Source organism: Anser cygnoides, chromosome 1 (genome assembly GCF_040182565.1).
Source record: "Anser cygnoides isolate HZ-2024a breed goose chromosome 1, Taihu_goose_T2T_genome, whole genome shotgun sequence".
Classification (NCBI taxonomy): Eukaryota; Metazoa; Chordata; class Aves; order Anseriformes; family Anatidae; genus Anser; species Anser cygnoides.
The window spans coordinates 67,327,207-67,347,543 of record NC_089873.1 but is presented as its reverse complement, the minus strand read 5'-3'; the positions used below and the strand labels follow the sequence as shown (position 1 = coordinate 67,347,543).

At 43.5% G+C, this 20,337-nt stretch overlaps 1 protein-coding gene and 1 long non-coding RNA gene across 3 annotated transcripts; one reads left to right on the top strand and one right to left on the bottom strand.

Annotated features, from left to right (window-relative positions):
• Positions 1–1,377: 1,377 nt before the first annotated feature.
• Positions 1,378–9,881, bottom strand: LOC136791041 (uncharacterized). 2 transcript variants are annotated; one of them, XR_010832143.1, is made up of 3 exons: positions 9,399–9,881; positions 5,732–6,124; positions 1,378–4,094 (listed from the first exon to the last, which is right to left on the bottom strand). It is a non-coding gene; the product is annotated as an uncharacterized lncRNA (long non-coding RNA). The 2 variants fall into 2 exon arrangements; XR_010832142.1 differs by lacking the exon at positions 1,378–4,094 and having other exon boundaries at positions 4,586–6,124.
• Positions 9,879–19,092, top strand: LOC106030919 (aldo-keto reductase family 1 member B1-like). The gene is made up of 10 exons (XM_048052157.2): positions 9,879–10,046; positions 10,289–10,456; positions 10,918–11,034; positions 12,281–12,358; positions 12,738–12,860; positions 16,168–16,274; positions 16,438–16,519; positions 17,068–17,151; positions 17,639–17,721; positions 18,452–19,092. The coding sequence occupies exons 1-10, from the start codon at positions 9,981–9,983 to the stop codon at positions 18,492–18,494; spliced, it is 951 nt and encodes a 316-aa protein (XP_047908114.1). The 5' UTR covers positions 9,879–9,980; the 3' UTR covers positions 18,495–19,092.
• Positions 19,093–20,337: the final 1,245 nt, after the last annotated feature.

The following is a 20,337-nucleotide window of genomic DNA, read 5'->3' as shown; positions in this document are numbered from 1 at the left end:
AGGTAAATGTTTGTTTTCCTCACTGTGCTGTGACACCTTCAACGGAATGGCATACTGTTATCCACAACATTTTAAAGCCAACTTCTAATGTGCAATTACAGGCCACCTATTGTTTATTTATACACTTGTACATTTTATTCTGAAACACTGTCTGCACCTGCCGGAAAACAGAGGGACAATGTGATGAACATCATGCCACTCATTAAAAACCCAGTAGTCTGCAACTTAAAAAAAAATTAATTAGAAGAAACTTCTCCCAACATTCAAAATAAAGTTCTTTTAAAACAGTGTTTTCTATATTACTCCCACAGAACAGCCCACTTTTCTCTCCTGTGATGATATACAAAGGCTGAATTCATCCCACATTTGTGGGGGAATGGAAGGCTGAAAGCTCCCAAAACCACACAGGCCGCACGTGCTGAGGTTTCTCTGCAGGAGCCTGGTCAGCCCCCACTATTTTGGGGGACACGGTGCTCCCCCGGAGGGCCTCTCTGAGGCTCTCTTGACTGCAAAAGGAGCCGCTCTGACAGCACAGAGAGAAGTGGTGCTTGCCATGGGGCCAGCAGTGGTGGCAGCAGCCTGCGGCCTGTCATGGGGAGGCACGACCGGCGAGACTCGGCACTGCTGAGTGCTGCCTCTGTGGCAAATAATCTAAAATGTGGGGCAAGGTTACTTTGAGTTCCTTGAGTTGTCAGCTTTATGAGACAATTCGGGTGTTTCAAGCAGGTTCTGACAGAGATTTGCACAATTGTTAATAGAATGCAAAACCAAGCGGTGATCTGTGCAGTGCCTGAAAACAAACGTTACCGGGTTTGTCTAAACAAGGCATGCTAGGATTTCTTTGTGTATAGCTCTTATATACCCTTTCAGGGGCATATAGATATATATCTTGTAGATACACACACAAGTGCATTTCTAAAGGAAGCAGCTGGTGTAACCGTCCAGCTGCAGGTGGGACTTACACTGCGGAGGAGCTGAGGCAGAACAGGGCAGATGGCTACGGTACAGACCAATGCCCCCCTCCACCAAACCAAAATTCTCCAGCAGGGCAGTTGCTGACTGTTTTTCTTCTCAGGAATGGCAGCAAGGAGCCAGAGCTCCCTGGCACAAAATTCGGTTCCTCCCAGTCCAACTGTGGAGCAGTGCCCTGGCGCTGGGGCTTCTGCTCTGCCTGCCTGTGCGAGTGGGGCTGTGGAGAAATGGCTGGGGGTTGCCTTCAAGCCCAGGAGCCTGCACGTATAAGATGAATATACTTTTAAGAGCATTGTATGGCAGAATTCTTCTTTAAAAAGCCTTTGAATGTGTTTCTTTCGTAGGTAACTAGGAGAGGGCACGCATGCTTTGATTCAGGATCTTAACTTTCTTTTTTCAGTCCCCATCAGATAAGGTAGAAGCTGCAGTGATGGCTGCTGTAGATGCTGGATACCACCACTTCGATCGTCCCTGCGTGCACCAAAATGAGAATGAAGCTGGAGAAGGGATTCAGCAGAAAATCAAGAAAGGTGCTGTGAAATGAGAGGAGCTCTTTGTGGCCAGAAAGGTAGGGAGCAGGCAATGTAGAATCCAGGGGAGGACCTGCTTTGTATAGAGCACATTCATAGGAGGGAATTCAAAGTGGTAGGGAAAGACTGTGCTGCAGCAAGGAGCAATTCAGAACACAGTTCAGACCAAAGCTGACAAAAACTTCTTATTTTCACTTCATCATGTAGGCAGTTATGCAAGATAGGCTCCACAGTCTCTTTTATTTCCACGACTGTTCAAAATACATAATAAATTCAAGCTGTCGCTGTCCCAGAATGGGTACTGTTTTTTTGCTGTTGTTGTTTTCCTTTTTTTTTTTTTCTTCTTTTTTTCCCCCCATATGTGGGAAATATTAGATTTGGCTCATCACAGAAACTATTAACTAGAACACTATCTGCATATACTAAGTGTCTTGTATATATCTTAACTGATGGAAGAGGATTGTTTTTTCAGTTTACCACCACAGCACATCCTGCCTTCAGTGTCAGAGGCCAGCCCTGTTCACAGAGCAAGCCCCCTTTGAAGAGCAATAGGATGTCCTAATTCCCCATGGCCTCCCAAAGACAACAGAGTGTTCCCGTCCTGTGCAGGACAGCACACGACAGCTTTAACCCAGCAGCTCATAGTGTGGTTTGGCTTTTTGTCTCCAGCTGTCGTACATGTTTTATGAAAATCATCTGGTGAAGGGAGCCTGCTGGAAGACTCCTGCTGACCTGAAACTGGATTACCTGGATCTCTACCTCACTCGCTGGCTTCCATTGACTTTCCTACGTGGGAGAGCTCTCCAAAACTGCCAGTCATGCTCACAGCATTACTGCTGTTCCTGTCCAGAAAGATCACATGTCTGTAGTGTGCACCAGCACTGCTCTGGTGCCATTCATTCAGCCCTACTCTGGCCACTTGAGGCAGGCTCTTGAACTCTGATGCTGAGACTGCTGCTTGCACGGCATCCTCTGCCCTCTTGATACTTGGAGAGACAGACCTAGCACTAAGGTCAGGCCTTCCAGCTGTAAGCATGAGCTTGCTGGTTTACTTTTGTCTATGTATTGCATTCTACAAATCCAAAGTATGCTCACCTGCCAATGACTTAGCTCCCTCTTTGTGGGAAGGAGAGCTGTACTCTACTGTCTGACAGTAATTCTCTCCTCTGCATTTTACAGAATCACTAGAGGAAAGAAAATGTTTCTGATTTCTGTCTCTCTCTTTAATCACTGAGTCCTTAACACAATACAGATTGACCTGACATTTGCTGTGGGAGCCTCCGCATTGTTTCACAGAGCCTGGATTTCAAAAGGTGAGACTTTCAGACTGTATGCACTTCAGAGAAGCTGGCACCTCAGCCTATTTCTAGCCTTAGCTTTTCCTTTCTGCTACAGCCAAGTCAAGAGCTTCATTCTATCTCTTGCTTTTGATCTTGTCAACTGTACGTTGTACTTTCAAAGGTGTCATGGTTAGCTTTATGTGAACAAAGCCACTGAGTGAAAGTGTCATGGCTTTATACTATGACATCTACAGAACATACTAGGTGTAGAGCAATATGGAGATGTGGGGATAGAGCTCTACTCTCATACAGTGGGATGCGATTTTTCCTCGTGCCACTGACATGAACTGAGGATCCCCACAAAAGAATTGCATGTGTGCAGAGTATACCTTATTCCACAGATGTGACTCACCACAGACCTAACCTACATGCTCTTCGTACCTAAGCATTTCCTTATATTTGTTTTTAAACAGAAAATGCCATAACCCTGCATGAAGGATGCAGACAAGTACTAGTGTTTCCTGTACTAGACATTTAAATTATCATGGTCCTCAGTTGTCTCAGTATTAACCTAACCTCCCAACGGGGAATATTTCAAGTGTGTTCTCTCACTGACAGGTAGGAGAGGACCCTTTCCCATAGCTGACAAAGGCAAGTCTATACCCAGCAACACTGATCTTCTACATACGTGGCAGGTAAGCTCAGTCACAGTGGCAGAACCAAGTTTTCTGTCCTCAGCAGTCTCTTCCATGTCTTCATTGCCTTCAGCAGTCACATCTTGTGTGTTGATTTCATGGTATACAAAGTAGCTTTTCAAAACAAACTTGATAATCTTCAATGGAGCCATAGACCAAAGGACCTGACTAATGATCACAGTTGACTTTACCACAGTCTGTGAACTGCTCAGATACATTTTGCAGGAATAAAGACATTTTAGGTTCTTTTCATGGCTACACAAGAGCAGGATATTGAGTGTAGCTGCTTTCCACATGTAACTTGACATGAATTTCACCACCTTAAGAAAAGAGCCCTTGGGCTTGAGTGTGACAAAGGACATGGCACAAATGTAGCACAGGCCTCTCTTCCCTCAGACTTTCCAAGTACAAACAGTTGTCATTTCCTCTCATGAAGAGAAACAAGCCACATCAGAACATCACCTTCAGAACCTGTCTTCTATTCCAGAAGATGACTTTGCTCCTCTTTCTGTTAGGCCATGGAAGAGCTGCTGGTCAGGTGAAAGCCAGTAGCGTCTCCAATTTTAACCATGAGCAGGTTGAACGAACTTTGAAAAAGCCTGGACTGAAATACAAGCCTGCAAACAAACAGGTAAGTGACTGCTAAGTGACCTCAGGTGACTAGTTTTCAGGGATTATAAAGATCTGATTGCACTTGAAGCCAGATATGGAAAAAGGGTGAACGAAGTGGACACAGCTTGCACTCTAAATCCCACCCTATGATTATTTCTGAATACACATAAGGATGTTTTGGGTCTCCTGTATCCTGACGGGGCTGAAGTTAAGGGACACAGATTACAACCGGAACTTCTCAAAGCTCCTTATTTGACCTGCTATTAGTGAAAGAATCAAGCTCCTAGTATCAGCAGATTACTGTTTACACAACGCATGCATTTCTTCCTTCTCGTGTGTGTGCACGCACACAGGCACATGCACAACTTGCTGAGTCATGCTGCTGGAATAAAAAATGGGAAGTCAATTTTAACTATATGTGCAGAAGCAGAGCATGTATTGACACTAGAGGCATCCTGGTATCTGCCCTGAAAAACTTATAATTATACAATATAAATAATATATATACATATAGTATTTATTAAATATAAATTGTATATATACATATACATATATTAAAGTCATCCTACTCTTCATCTACCTATAGCAGTCCTTACCCTCTTGGATGCAGGAGCTACACACCTGCTGTCGATGCTTGTTTCTCCAAGTCACCTTGTACAGATTCGACAGAGTCTTACAGTTCTGATTTCACTAATTCTCATAGCTTTACTATGAGTACTAGTCTTCTGAGATTTTCAGTCCTAAGATACATTAACATAGACTTCCTTGGCTTACAGTTACCAAAAAAAAGAGCAGGCTGAAAAGACAAAATGCATCTTCATCCAAACCTACAGAATCCCTTCACACAAAGTCACAAAAAGGGGCTTTTATGACAAGAACAGAGAAACTGAGATAATAGCAGATGCAGCATTCCCTTATAATCTCACTGTACAATTATTGCGGTATGTACAAGGCACAAGGGTTTTCAGTATTGGCTAAATACTGCTTAGATATCTCAGAGAACCACTTCAGAACATTCCTTCCCGGGGTAAAGGAACCCAAAGATAAGCTCCAGGAAACCCTTCTTCCCCAGCACAAAGAGACAGAGATGCAGGAAGCCTTACTGTAAGTAGGCGCTATACAAAACTAGGGCTGTATAATATCCTGCAAAGACTGGCACACTGAAAAAAAATCAGCCTGCAACTGCATTGGGCGATTATCCCTGCAGCAAGTTGTATCAGTTGTATTATTATCAATGTCTGTACTTCTGTGTTGACAGACTGAATGCCATCCATATCTGACCCAGGAGAAGCTGATCAAGTACTGCCAATCCAAAGGGATCGCTGCGACAGCATACAGCCCCCTTGCCTCTCCTGACAGGCCATGGTAAGACTGATTTGCAAGTAGCAAGGATGTTGGCATGGATCACGCTTGAAGGATTGATACTATAAATGCACCATTGATTGTTGATCTAGATGCAGGTTTGTGTTGATAGCTTTTCTCTGCGTAGGGCTAAGCCAGAGGATACACAGCATAAAGGACAGCTAATGACAAAGGATGCAAAGGACAGCCTCGCTCTTCATTCCCTGCGAACTACGTTGCCCTCCTGTGGTGTTAATCAGTACTGCAGGTACTGGCCATCAGAATTTCACGAGATGCTTACTTGGATTAAGTGGAATATGAAAGCCTTGAAAATCTTCCTTTGGATCAGGACAGGAAGATGCAACTTTGAGAAACGGAAGCATTCTGCAATACAAAGGGCTCACCGAGCTTCTTGGAACAGCTGGCACATAAAACTGCAACTTCTGATTTTTATTCTCTCTGCCGCTGAAGTCTTGGAAATCCAGAGATGCCTCTTTCCTTTCCCTCCTTCGTGAAGCAGTCATTTCTTCTCACTAGCACACTCCAACGTGGACTTGTTCTTTAATTCTGTGAATCTTGCTTACAATCTCCCATTTGTTCAGAGGCGATTTCCAGCTGGTTCTTATTGGGTGTTTGACTTTGAACTGACTAAAGAGGCGGCAACCATTCCCAGCTTTAACAGGAAGTGGAGAGCCTGCATGATGAGCACATAAGTGGTAGTGTTCACTATTATTTTTCAAAACCCTTAATTTATGAATACCATATACACATTTTATTTCTGAACACTGCCTAGAATGCAGACAGCCTGAATGACAAAGGGACACAGGTGTTCCCAGCATAAAAAGGGCTCATACTTTCCAGGAAAACAATGGAATAAATTAATTCTACAACTATACAGTTTGGATCCTTCCTTGGTAGCTCCTCTAATCACCCAGTACAGCTTGATAAAATAAATAATAAATAATAAAATAAAATAAATAATAAAATAAATAAATAAATATAATAAAAATAAATAATAAAATAAAATGAAATAAAATAGATGGCTGAAAGGAATTCCTTTCTTTTCAGGGGCAAAACTGATGAGGAGTGCCATTTCAATGCAAAATACTGAAGACGGTCATATCCTGCCCTCCTCTGGAGCTTGACCTAACATTCTTCCTACCAATTTATCCAGCTTTCTTATTGCATCTGTCCTCCTGCTGCACATGAAGTCACAGGATATGTATTCAGTGACGTTGTTAGTTATTTTTTTCTTTCCTTGAAAAAAAATGACACAGAAAATTTGTTCTAAAGAACAAAATGTGAGCTGTTATAATTTCCTGCCCAAACGTGGAGAGACCTTGAAATACAAATTCACATTTGTACTCAGTCTTACATCAGCACAACAGTCAGAAGACAGCAGCTGGGAGAACTGGGTAAAAACCTCCTATGAGGAATGTGAAGTAAAGATCAAATTCCTGAGGATGAGGGAGACAACCAGGAATTTCACCACTTTAAAACTAACCTCAAGAGTTTGTTTGTTTGTTTGTTTTCCCCTAGTGTACCCACCCGCCACCCCCTTTAGCCCTCTCTTAAATTTTCCTCATGCAGAAAACATACAGATGCATACTGGGCAGTAGTTTACACAGGCTTTCTTCTATGTGTCAAAATACAACAGAGTGGTGACTTTCTTTTGGATACAACTACTTCAACCTGTGTTTCACGTTATTGTTATCTGTGAAATTCTATCCTTATGTAGAAAACTATTAACGAAAACCAAACTTGTGCATGACATTTCATTCAAATGCCCATATTTAAAAAACAAAAACAAACAAAGAAAAAGCCACAAAATTAATCTTTAAATGCAACAATGAAATAACTAAATTTTTGTCTGATCAAAAAGATCTTCTGCTTTGAAAGTCTGAGTATACGTGCTTTTGCCTAGACTAGAGTTAGGAGTGAGACAGGATGCTGGACCACGTGTACAATTTGGCTGCAGGAATTGAATACTTTTCAATGGTCAATTATTTTCACGAGTTCAAGATTCTGCACTGGTAGACAGATTTGTTTGTTTTTTTTTTTTCCAACTAAAACTTCTTACCAAAAATAAAAGGGATATACACCCCCCTAGGCCAAGAACAAAATGTGACTTTTGCTCATAAGTCACAGGCAGCTGCTAAAGGTTCTGTGTGAGATTCATCTTGCCTAACTTTAGGTGCCTAGACAGCACAGGTGCAGACACTCAACAAGCACCTCGGGGTCATCCTCCAAGCTGCAGTCACAGCCGAGGGATGTCTGAGTGAAACAAGGCAGCAGTGTTCAGTGTGATTCATCATACCCACAGTAACAGTACCGCAGTCCCTGCATAACAGCTGGGAGCATGGAGAATTTCCACCCATTTCTAACGCTTTTTCCCAGGTCAACAATACTACTGGGCTCCCAGCGTTATCGTTGGTCGTTGGCTGTGCTGCAGATTTCACACCTGTCTTCTGGAGTGCTCCCCTCAGTACAATACACAAAGACAACACACAACGTCCCAGCAGCTTATCAGGCAATGCCAGAGGGGCGTTAGTAACTGCCCAGCCTTTGGGGCTTTTGGGCCATGGCTTCAGGGATCACCACTTTTTCAGGGTCCTTTCCCATTTCCCTGTAAGCACAATCCAGCAGTGCAAGCAACTGCAGTTAATTACTTCTTTCTTCCCTGTGAAGGGAATATACAGCACCTGTGGGATGAGCGGGATCAGGCCATTGCCCCACACAGCTCTTGACTAGCAGATCCCAAAGCCCTCTTCTCTTGTGCAGGGCACTGCTTGCAAGCAGCACGCAGCCCAGACTCCACAGGGCTCTGCTCTCCCGTTACAAAAGCCACGTCCCAAAAAATCTGCAGCAACGGCATTTCCTCAACATTTGGCTGGTCCCCAGCATTTTTTTCTAAGCACACACAGCACTTGGGATTAACAGACAAGCCCAAAGACAAAAAGCCTTGTTAACTCCAAGGAGATGAGAAGCAACCACAGCATGCTGCTGGTCTGATAGGAACTCGGTACGAGGAAGAGGCCAAGGTCTTCTCTTTATGCCAGAGAGAATTTCCCACTGCCATTGGTGACTTCCCCCAGGCACCCACTTTTGCTGAGATTCCAGCTGGAAACTGACATGCTGTCACTTCAAACCACTGATTTTGGCTTTGTTTGCACCTGTCAGTGCCTACAGCTGCAGACCCCTGCAGCTGTCCTCCTTACAAGCAGAGATGGTTGCACCTTGTGCCCTTGTCACCCCCTGACTTTGTGCTTTTTCAGCAGGCCACACAGCTTCTGCTGGTGAAGCCCACAACCTCCACAAGGACATACCCACTTCCTTTATTTTGGACCCGGTTCTTCCCAGATACCAAGCACTGCTGGTCTCCGAAGTCTCCGCTTGTGGTGAAATTACCGAGTGCAAAGTCAGCAAAACAAAGCAAAAAACTTGTGATACTACACATCCTGTTTTAGTGCGAAACCTTGTGCACAGATCAGGGAAAAAAGAGAAGCCCTTCCTGCAGTGTGCAGCTCGGCATCTGCAGCTGAGGAACAGGCAGGCACGGCACCAAGGACGGGGCCTGCAAGCTTCGCCAGGCTGGCTGCCACCCAGCGACACAGGCAGTGTTTCTTCCTTCCCCAAGGCCCTGCTGCCTTGTGACAGCCCCAGCAGGGCCTCTGGGAGAGACAAACAGCTGGAAAACAATTTGCCTTAGCGGCGAGGGAAAAGGCTCCCACTCACAAGAACAAAGAGCAGGGCCCAGTGCAGAACTTCTGCCCGAGATCTTTTGTAACAAGACGGAGACATCTCCCCTGGCTGAAACCACCAGGGAAAAGCCAGCTGAAACGGTAACACACAAGCACAGGGTTATATAAGTGCTTTGTGATCCAAGCAAAAACACATCACATCCTGCTGAGAACGGCTGATGGAGCTGACACAGAACAGGAGGAACATTAGAGAGGAAAACCCATTACCTTGCCTGCCCTTAGTTAAATGGAGCAAAAAATTCAGTGCTGCACAGAGCACGGGCCTCTGTCGTGGGAGAGGCACCTGAGGAAACTCCCCGCGTGCTCCTATGGCCAAGGCTGGCTTTTTCCACTGCGCTGCAGCCTCCTCACCAGAACAGCACGCGCTTGTCCGCAGGGTTTCAACACCGATGTCGGACGTGCCACCACAGGCTGCCAGCACATATGCGTGCAATACAAATTCATTTTGTTCTGCAAGGCACTCAGCACCTCCCTGAAGACGGCGGGGCAATTCGGCTATGATGTCACGTACTAAAAACTCGCTGTTCCTCTCCTGCAGCTTTCAAAACACGTTAAAAAAATAAAAATCCCAACATCCAAACAAAGCTCTTTTTTTCTTAAATCCTGCTTTTCCTAAACGACCCCCGGGCACCAGCGGGAAGGGAAGGGGGCCCCAAGCAGCGGTCCTGGGGTCTCAGCCCCGGCACCGCCCCCTGCCCGCCTCCCTCCTTCCCTTCCTCCCTGCGCTTCGGGGCGGGCCGGGTGCTATTAAAGCGGCTGGAGGGAGGCTCAGGCGGTGTGTGTGGAGCCATGGCGACCTACGTACAGCTGAACACGGCGGCCAAGATGCCCATCGTGGGGCTGGGCACATGGAAGGTGACTGGGGGGGCCCGGCCTGGGCGGCGGCGCGGGGAAGGGGGAGGCCGCGGGGGCACCGGGCCGCTGCCCGGCCTGCGGGCGGCCTGCGGAGAAATCTGCTTTTTTTTTTTTGCTTTTTCTTTTTTATTTTTTTTAAGGGTGTTTTTGGTGGGATGGCTTTCTGAATTTTTGTCTTACTGGGAGCAAGGCCTGCGGTGTGTTTCGGTGGGCGCTCTTCAGGCGCTCTCCTTCCCCTTCAGTCCCCGCCAGGGAAGGTGGCAGCTGCGGTGATGGCCGCTATCGACGCTGGGTACCGCCACTTCGACTGCGCCTACGTGTACCAGAACGAGAACGAAGTTGGGGACGGGATCCAGCAGAAAATCAAGGAAGGGGCTGTGAAACGAGAGGAGCTCTTCGTGGTCAGCAAGGTAGGGGCCTGGGGGTGTACGATGCCCAGGGAGAATGGCTTTTTTGTGGTAACCCCCAGTTCTAAGTTTCTTCCTTCACCCCCACCTGCATGGAGAATTAGGTGGGATACTGTGCTGAGTACAGGAGTGATGCTTTGAGCTTTTCCCAGCACTAAACTTTGCTGTTGTCTTTTATGCAGCACCTGACCCTGTAGTGGGTAGCTTTTAAATAAGGTCTTAATTGGTCGAGGCTGCTTCTGCTGCCTGCAGTGACCCCCTTCAGTCCTGTGTGTATCCACTGCCTCCACTGGCCTTGCTATCGTGGGTTAGTCCTGGCCACAGAGCAAGCCTTGTTTGAAGAGAAATAAGATAACCTAATTTCACCCTGGCTTCCGAAAGAGAGATCTCTCCTGGTCAGGACAGAAGTGTTCCAAAAACTTTAGCCCAGCAGCTCATGGCGTGACTTGGCTTTTTGTCTCCAGCTGTGGTGCACGTTTCATGAAAAACATCTGGTGAAGGGAGCCTGCCAGAAGACTCTTGCTGACCTGAAACTGGATTACCTGGATCTCTACCTCATCCACTGGCCTCTTGGGTTTAAGGTACGGTAACAGTAATGTGCCTGGCTTTCTGTTATAGCTGGCAGTTTTGAAGAGCTATACAGTCTTACAGCCCAACAATGTCTCCATCTGAGAAAGATAATCATGTGCCTGCACATGAGTCAGGCTGTTGATTCCTGCGTCTGAAATTCTTGTTTGCACAGCACCTTCTCTTCTTTTGATTGTAGAAGAGGTAGACCTAGTAGTAGGGGCAGGTTTCCCCGCTGCAAGCATAAGTTGTGCTGCTCTCCTTTTGATTACTACCTGTGTTGTCTCTTACAAATCCAGAGTATGCTCAACAATTACTTGGTTCCTGCTTTGTGCAAAGGAGGGTGGTACTCTGCTGCCTGACAGAATTTTTTTCCTCCGTGTTTCAGACGCAGAGCAAGAGAATATTTTTCTACTTCTGTCTGTAATCACTGTGTCCTTAATATTAATACAAATTGAGTTGACCTTTGCTGTAGGAGCCTTAGTGTTCCACAGACTTTGCATTTTAAAAGGTTGAAGCTTTTTAGTTCCCCATTTTAATGTGCTACATACAAAGGAATTGATGTCTGCTTGAAAATTTCTAAGCGTAGTCTTTCTGTTACAGCCTGATCAAAATCTGTGTCCTACCTGTTGCTTCTGAGATCATCTGCTCTTTGTGCTTTTCATAGTCTAGCATCCGTATCTTTTAAATTAATGTGAACAGAATTATCAAAGTGAAAATGTTGTGGTATAGTAAGGTATCACTAGAAAGCAGCTGCTTTTGAAAGTTCATAAATTATAGCCAGCCCTAACTGGGACACAGGCTGTTGCAACATTCCCTTTGCCAGCAACTGAAACAATGAGTCTCCCTGTGAAAGACCTGTCAGCAGATATGGTCCTTACAGACTGATGGTCCTGGGTCCTAAGTGGGTCCTTACTACAAAAATGCACAGCTCTTATGTGACCATAACAGTGTATTTTATTAAAATGCATAACAGAGGAAGTAAACTTGTAAGCTGGAAATAATTCTACAAGAGAATTGTCATGTTTCTCATATGTATTTTGGTGAGCCAACAGACTTTGCTGTGTTCAGTAAAGTACTTCTCTTTGAGATGGCTGCTGACAAAAATACCACAAACCCATGTGAAGGCAAAAGAAAAGACTGAAGAATGTAGATTATGAGTGTTAGTATTTCGTGCGCTAAGTTTGTGATATCACATTCTTCAGCCGGTGTTAACCAAACTTTTACAACAGAACGTTTCAAGTGTTTTCTCACTGACAGGCAGGAGAGGACCTGTTTCCAACAGATGACAAAGGCATGTCAATACCCAGCAACACTGATATTCTACACACGTGGGAGGTAAGTCTACCCACAGCAAGAGTCACGTCTTCTGTCCTCAGCAGTTTCTTCCATGCCTTCATTACCTTCAGCAGTCTAAATTGTCTGATGTACGCAGAACTACTTGAAAGGACTCACTGGTACAATGGTGGATAGTTAAATGTTGTTTCTCATTTCACGTCATCAGGAATTCCTGCAATCTCAAAGAATGAATCTTTTGGGCTTTGAGATTGGAGATGTGGAATAAATATACCAGTGCTTTGTTTCTCCCTCAAGACATGAACTCTTCATATCTAAACACTTATTTTGTCCTTTTCACGAAGAGAATAAGCCATGTTAGGAAAAATGTCTTCAGACCCTTTCGTGCATACCAGATGCTGATTTTTGCTCTTTCTATTAGGCCATGGAAGAGCTGGTGGATGCTGGTTTGGTAAAAGCCATTGGAATCTCCAACTTTAACCATGAACAGATAGAAAGAATCTTGAACAAGCCAGGATTGAAATACAAGCCTGCCAACAACCAGGTAAGCAGTTAAGTGACCCAAGATGAATTTTTTTGTTTTTCAAGGATAACTAAAATTTTATTGCGTAAGGTTGGAGTTCCTGCACTACTGCTTGGAAATTTGGCAAGGAGCAGCTCCAGAATATCTTATTTTGGAGGGGGAAAAAATCCCCTGAGCTTAAATCTGCATTTCAGTTGAGTAAAACCCAGGATGTGTACAAAAGCTTGGTAGAGAATTGGATGATTTTCCAACTGTTTTGTGGAGAAGCCAGTTCCTGTTGTTGATGACTTGGGACTAAAGGAACTGAACAGGGAATGTTTTCAGGACTGCTTACAGATTTGAGGAGGGTTGGGAGGAAATGGACTTGGAAGGTAGGCTGTTAAGTAAAATTGTCCAGGTACATGGGCAATACTTAAATAAAATCTTAGGAAAATTCGGACTGCAGAAGACTCCAGGATATAGTGTAATGTACAGCTTGGAGCAACGTTGTCTGTGACACTAGATCAGGTTACCTTGGGCTTTATCCAGTCAGTTCTTGAAAATCTGCAAGGCTGGAGACTGCACAGCCTCTCGAGGCAGTGTGCTTGTGCTCCACTGCCTGCTCCCCCCTTGGTAGGATGGGGGAAGTGGAGGGAGTTTCCTTGTATCTAGTCTCAACCTGTCTTGTTTCAACTTATGCATGCTGTCTGTTTTCCTCCCACCATGCACCACTGAAGAGCTTGGCTTGACTTCTGATGACCTTCTTGTAGGTACTGGAAAACTGTTACTAGGAGCCCAGAAGCCTTCCTTCTCCAGGCTGAACAAGCCTAATTCCCTCAACCTGCCCTAATACAGTAGGTGCTCTGGCCCCCGGCCATCCTGCTGTCCCTCTGCTGAATTTATGCCAGTTTCTCAATCTTTCTTCCTCTGAGAGGACTGGGAGGGGGGCAACCCGGGCACTGTATTCTAAAGGTGGTCTGACAGATACTGAGTAGAAGGGGGTGATCACTTCCCATAACCTACTGGCTGTGTTCCTGTTGCCAGGGATCACTACTGGCTCATTTTCAGGTCAGCCTGCCATGGCTTCCGGGTCCTTTCTAGCAGAGCTGCTCTTTAGGCAGTCAGTCTCCAGCCTGTGTCATTGCTGGGGGCTCTTCCTTCCAAGGTGCAGGGCTTTGCATGCAGCTTTCTTGAGTTTCATAAGGTTTATGTAGGACTCTTCCTGCTGCCTGAGTAGGTCCCTCTGAAGTGGCAGCCCACCCTTGAGTGTTTTGTCTGGTCCATTTCTCTCTACTGGTCGGTTTGGCATCACCTGCAAACATGACAAGATCATAGCCCATCACAAGTTCTTGAGGAAGACTGGTCCTTTGATAGATAGCTGTGTTGTTTATCTAGTCTTATCTTAAACTGCTCCAGTTATTGAAGGACTGCAGTAAGTTCTTGATACTGAATTACAAGAACTGGTTAACTTACTGTGATAGCTTGAGCATATGTACTAAAAAGAGATCATAACACCTTTCTTCAGAAAGGTAATGGGAGTGTTCTCTGCAAGTCTGTCCAGTGTCAAACAAGCCTTGTGACAACTGCAAAATTCATAATTCTGCACTAACTTTATATTCAGTCCAATCTACTTTTAGGAAACTTAGAAGTCTTATCAGACCTACCACACCTCATTGCCAAAGAACCTTTCACTGTAGTTGGTAACTACTCTTCTGTCACTTGTATAGGGGATGTTGACCTTACGTCTCTTCCACACTTCTAAGTCTTCTCACCAATGGGTCTTGGTCTCTGTCCTTCAGTACTTACTGCTTCTGAAGAAACAGTTGCAAGTCTGAAACTCATCTTATTAACTCTTACCAGTTAGCCTAATATAAGATTATAGTGCTTCCTGCAAACCATTTCTCTTTGAATAGTTAGAATTACTGGACTCTAAATGAAATGTCTACAGTGTTGTTCTTAACTATGAATGCAGTCAGTATGCAAATTGGTTTCATTCATGGTGAGATACTAGTTTGGCAAGCCAGTAATTACATTATGATAATATTACTAATTAGTGCATGAAGGAAATCTGAGTCAAGTATTTGATCATTGTCAGTGTGTATTGCAATATCTTAAAATACTTATTTAAATGTATCAGGGGCTTTTCACCATGGCCCAAACATAGCACTAGATAATGCAACTCAGGAGTTTTTCAACTAGAGTTTAGGTGGGCAGGTAAGGATGATTTTGCCTCACTTGTATGGTCTGAAGCTTACCTATTGAATAGTGGAGAAAATATACAACTTGGCTAAATGCTCTGTTATTCTGAGTAGATATTGAAGTAAAATAAATATGTATAATTGGCCTAAAAACTGAGTTGTGCCCTGTTGTGTCTAATATTTCAACATGCTTCAGAAGAGAAGCAGCCATGCAAGCTTCTGATAACAGCAAGCACCCAGAACCATAAATAAAGCAGGCAAGGGTGTAATCTAATCCCATGACTTAGACGGTTGCTCCACCTGCCAGTAGCATGTTTCTTTGAAAGCTTGAATGACAGTGTAGTCAAAAAAGATTATTGAGTTTGTCTGCTAAAAGGAAAAGTACTGCTCCCTGGTGTGTAATTATCCTGAAAGTCCATCTATGTAAAGCAGCAAAATTTCATGTTCATTCATTGCTGCCAGATACTTGGATAATGTCTGTACTGTACTGCATATCAGTGCATTAACTTGCCAGAACACGGATCTGGTGCACCAAGAAGTCTGTATTTTGTTACGTAGATAGTCTTCTGGAAACTAATGGTAAGCACAAATGCATTTCTAAAAATGACATAACAAAGAGTAATCTGAAGATCTAAAATCTTTAGCAATTAGTAGCTACTTCCAATATTTGCAGACTGGAAATACTCAGCATGCTTATTGACATAAAGCAGATAAAAGGAATGAAACAATGCCTGTATTGAGGCAGTATGGTAGTTGTAAAAACCTAATGCTTTTACAACATTTAATTAGGTAAGAGAACTCTGTACTCTGTATTGGTCTGCTATCCCATTGCTATGATTTTATGGTACTTCTGTGTATCTCATTGAACTGAGATGAACTCCACTTCAGGAGTTATGAAGATGATGATTCTATGTCAGAAATAATATGGATCAGGAAGGTTTTAAGAAAATGGTGTTAGTTCTTGGACACCTGCACTTGCAAGGAGAATTACTACAAATAGCAGAAAGGGAATGGGGATATACAGAAACAAATGCCGCATAATATCATGTGGAATATAAATTACAATGAAAATCAACCCTTGGATTTTAAAAAATAATGAAACATATGAAAGTAGCTGTGCCACTGTCAATCTCTGTACTCTTGTGTTTCAGATCGAATGCCATCCATACCTGACCCAGGAGAAGTTGATCAAGTACTGCCAGTCCAAAGGGATCGCTGTGACAGCATACAGTCCCCTTGGCTCTCCTGACAGGCCATGGTAAGACTCACTTCCATTTTGCAAGGGAGCTGGCAGGGATTACACTTGAAGCATTGAGACTACAAGAGCTCCGTTAATCATTCATCAAGATACAGATTCCTGTTGCTGGGTTGGCTCTTTCTATGGAGGTTTCTTGCCACTGGTCTTTCTTTCCTCTGTGTAGGGCTAAACCAGAGGATCCTTCCCTTCTGGATGACCCCAAGATTAAAGAGATTGCAGCCAAGCACAACAAAACTCCGGCACAGGTGGGTGGGTGCTGGACAGTGGGTACTGCTTCCTGTAACACATGATTTGTTGTTCTTTAGAACAACTAATGACAAAGGACATAAGGTGAGGAGCTTGGCTCTTCATTCTCTGAGCTGTGGTGTTACGTAGCAATGCAGCTTGTTTATTACATGGCCTGAAATGCATTCTTGAAAGGGTTATTTGACTATCAACAAGAAACATCTTCTTGACCCATCTTCAGATGTTTGTCTTCCCATCTTAAGCTGGTGCAGAGAAGTGAACACTTGTATAGACTGCTAACCTTCTAGGTAGGAAGGAAACAAACCTTGTATCACAAGACTGGATGGGCTTCCACAGGGCTCCACTGCTTTTCTATTTGCGCTTCAGAAGGTGCTGCTTAGGCTCAGGTACAATTTGAAATGCAGCTCTGCTGAGTGGTTAGTTCTGCCGAATTGTACAGTTTACAGCAAACAGTTCTTGAAATAGTGTCTACTCTTTTACAGAACAAGAGCTGTTCTCTCTGTGGTATGCTCTGCCTTCTCTCTGACTTAGTGGTCTCTTCTTGCAGGTTCTCATTCGGTTCCACATCCAGAGAAACGTGATTGTGATTCCCAAATCCGTCACCCCCCAGCGCATTGTGGAGAACTTCAAGGTGGGTGATTACAAGTGGCCTGGGTGCTGCCCTTCAGGGATGGCATCCCTTCCCCCTGCGGAGCAAGTGGTCCTTTCTTAGCCTTCCAAAGTAGTCCTCATCTGAGGATTAGAGTTTTTTTCTCACATTACCTATAATGAGGGCTAAGCTAAAACTGAAACTGGAGACTCAATGAACAGAGATGCATCCTTCACAAATAATGTTGCAGAATGCCTCCATTCTCTAAGTGCTCAACAAGCTTCTTGGAACAGCTGGCATATAAAACTCCAATTTCTGAAGCAACTTCAGAACTTTCAAATGCTTCTTTCCCTCCTTCTCCCACTGCTAGTGGAGTCTTGGAAATCCAAAGGTGCCTTTTCCTCTTCCTCCTTCTTGAAGCCACCATTTTTTCTCACTAGCACCCCTCCAATGTGGACTTGTGCTTTAATTCTGTGAGTCTTGCTTAGTCTGGTTCAAAGAGGTGATTTCCAGCTGTTTTTCTTGTCAGGTGTTTGACTTTGAGCTGACTAAAGAAGAGATGGCAACTATTCTCAGCTTTAATAGAAACTGGAGAGCCTGTGCAATGAGCACGTAAGTGGTATTTTTAAACTGTTGTGTCACAGTTTTGTGTACTAGACCTGTTTAAGGTTCAGGATACTCAAACTCAATTTCCAAAGGGTTTATCTTCAAAATATTTTTTCACAGTAAAATTTCAGATGTACTTATCATGAACCAAACTATGATAAAGTAAACTCGATGTTCACTTTGAGTTCAGTCTGCAAGAAGTCTTTTGTAGCTGGAATTCCAAGAGAAGGATTCTTGTTCATAATTTTCATTTTGTCTATATTGGAGATAGGAATATGAGGCAGACTCAAATTCATGATCAACTTTGCTTGTGGAATTTTACGTTGTCTGTCCTAACTTTTAGGTATGTTATAATAAAGGCACTATGAGCTTAATGGGTTATTGGGGAAGGGGGTGAACATTCAAGAAGTAATGTGAGGATTTGCAACTTAAAAGCCTAAAGCTAGATACGAAGTCTTTGAAAGACTGCAAAAAAGATCCTCTAGGCAGTAGACAGTAAAACCTTGAGTTGGTGATCTACAAAGTGTCTAGGTCCCACAGCCTGAAGTGCTCAGCCTGAACAACAGGAAGATACTTGAGAATCTTTGTTTACAAATGAAAGGCATCTCTAAAGAAAACAGAAGTCTGAAATTGACTCTGTTTATACAGTTCAGTTCCTCCTCTGATGATTCTCTGCAGGGATTACAGCTGCATGTAGTATTTTTCAGCTGTTAGAATAATCTTTGATTTCTTTCAGGTGCAAAACTCACAAGGACTACCCTTTCAATGCAGAGTACTGAAGATAGTTTCCTGCCTCTCTCCAGACTTCTCAGATACACTTCTGCTGTTGCCTTTGAGTTGTCTATCTAGCTTTCTCACTGCATCAGCCCTCTTTTTTTGCCCACGAAGACGCAGTGTGTGTACCCAGTGACTTTGGGTGTGGTTTTTGTGGTTTTTGTTTTGTTTTCTTTTGAGGAAGGACATGCTAAAATATTTCTGAAGAGCACACTGTGTGGACTATAGTAGAGTGTCTTTGCCAAACTGCATGTCTGGAATTGGTAAGCAAAAAACATTGAGGAAAGTTTGAGCTACTAGTCACTTACTTTGGAATATTGTGAATTGTAGCTAGTGATGTTTCTTGTCTGGATCTTGTCTGGAAGGACCAGGATATGACAGATTTTGCGTAACTAAGTTGAGGTCAGATATTTTCTAACTACTTCTGGGTTTGACTTTGTCTTTTTTTGTAACACTCCATGCTTTTTTCCTCTAATTGGAAGTACCAATTGATTTCTTAAGTATAGCAGTTGCTACATGGGTAGCTCTTTGAAAAGTGTATGAGTCCTGGTTTCTTGGTGATATAAAAGCTGGGTTTGCTTATAATAAAATATAGTTTCATTACTGCGTGTAATGAGATGGTTATTTCAACAGTGCTCTTAATGGCAGTGTAGAGTAGCTGTATTATGTTAGCTGTCTGGTTACACAACTGCAAGGAAAACTACCATCTCCCCTAGAAATCACTGCAGTTGATGTTAGCTTCTCAAGTGTAACCTGCTAGCTATATATTGAACTCATGCTACTGCTTGTGGAATGCATGAGTGTTATGCATTAGTGTGTATCAGTGGCCACGGGTTTACCTTTTGGCTATTGAGTAGCCTACTTGAGCCTCTTTTTAAATACTCCTCTTCCAATATGTCTGACAGTTAATATACTAATATTTAAATCAATCTTTATTTTACTAAACTGGCAGTATATTTGGGCTAGTAGAAAAGTCATTCCTTTAAAGACATTAAGCCTACACAGAATCCTATAGGATATTTTAAGTAAACAATAGAAAACATGCACCTTCCAGGCAGGCAGCACGTGATGTAGGAAAGACTTCTGTGCTTGTACAAGCAACAGCTGCAAGTAACACAAAATGGATTTCCAAGAAACTCCTGCATCATGAGCTGGCAGTTCAAAAGCTTACTACCATGTTTTGGGAGTACAGAAGTAAGCTTATGGCCACACTTTGACACATGGGATATCCTTTGCTTTATTTTTTCTCACAATACATGCTGGTAAAGATTCTCAAGTTGTTGCCTTCTGAGAGCTGCTTAAGTCTATTCACAACATGCATTTAGACAGATGTAAAAATGGTGGCTAGTGTCGGGGTGACTTTCTTGAGTGTTCTCACAAATTTCTTTCCAAGTTGATTTAGAGTGTGAACCTTCCTTTGAAGGAGGGTGTGTAGTCCTGACAGGAAGAGCGTTCTTTCTGAAGGGATGAAAGGAGATAACAGAACTGTTAAGGCACGATTACCCCTAAGCAGTGAGCTTAAGGTATGCTATACAATTATGGAACCAGAATTCTACCTTCAGGTGAACTCTGCTAGCTTGAAAGGCACAGTAATAAAACATTACTGCCCAGTTAATGCAGCTGTTCTCAGAGTATTACTCCAAGTAGGCTTGTTTCCTGGTTCTGACAAAAAAAAAAAGGTACTGAGGAGACATGCTAATTTAAAACTTGCCTTTCTGATGAATTGAAACGACCATTATATGGGGTGGGGGGAGGGTACACCACTTTTGTTATCCTCAAATGCTTTTTAAAATCTTTCCAGTATAGCTCAGGTCAGACTTTGTGTAATACATATTTGGTCAGAATAAT

Bases quoted from the DNA above. Each gene is read 5' to 3' on its own strand.
- LOC106030919 (XM_048052157.2), top strand. From the start codon at position 9,981: ATGGCGACCTACGTACAGCTGAACACGGCGGCCAAGATGCCCATCGTG. The intron at 16,275-16,437 runs GTAAGACTCACT...TCCTCTGTGTAG, and splicing joins GGCTCTCCTGACAGGCCATG to GGCTAAACCAGAGGATCCTT. The intron at 16,520-17,067 runs GTGGGTGGGTGC...CTCTTCTTGCAG, and splicing joins ACAACAAAACTCCGGCACAG to GTTCTCATTCGGTTCCACAT.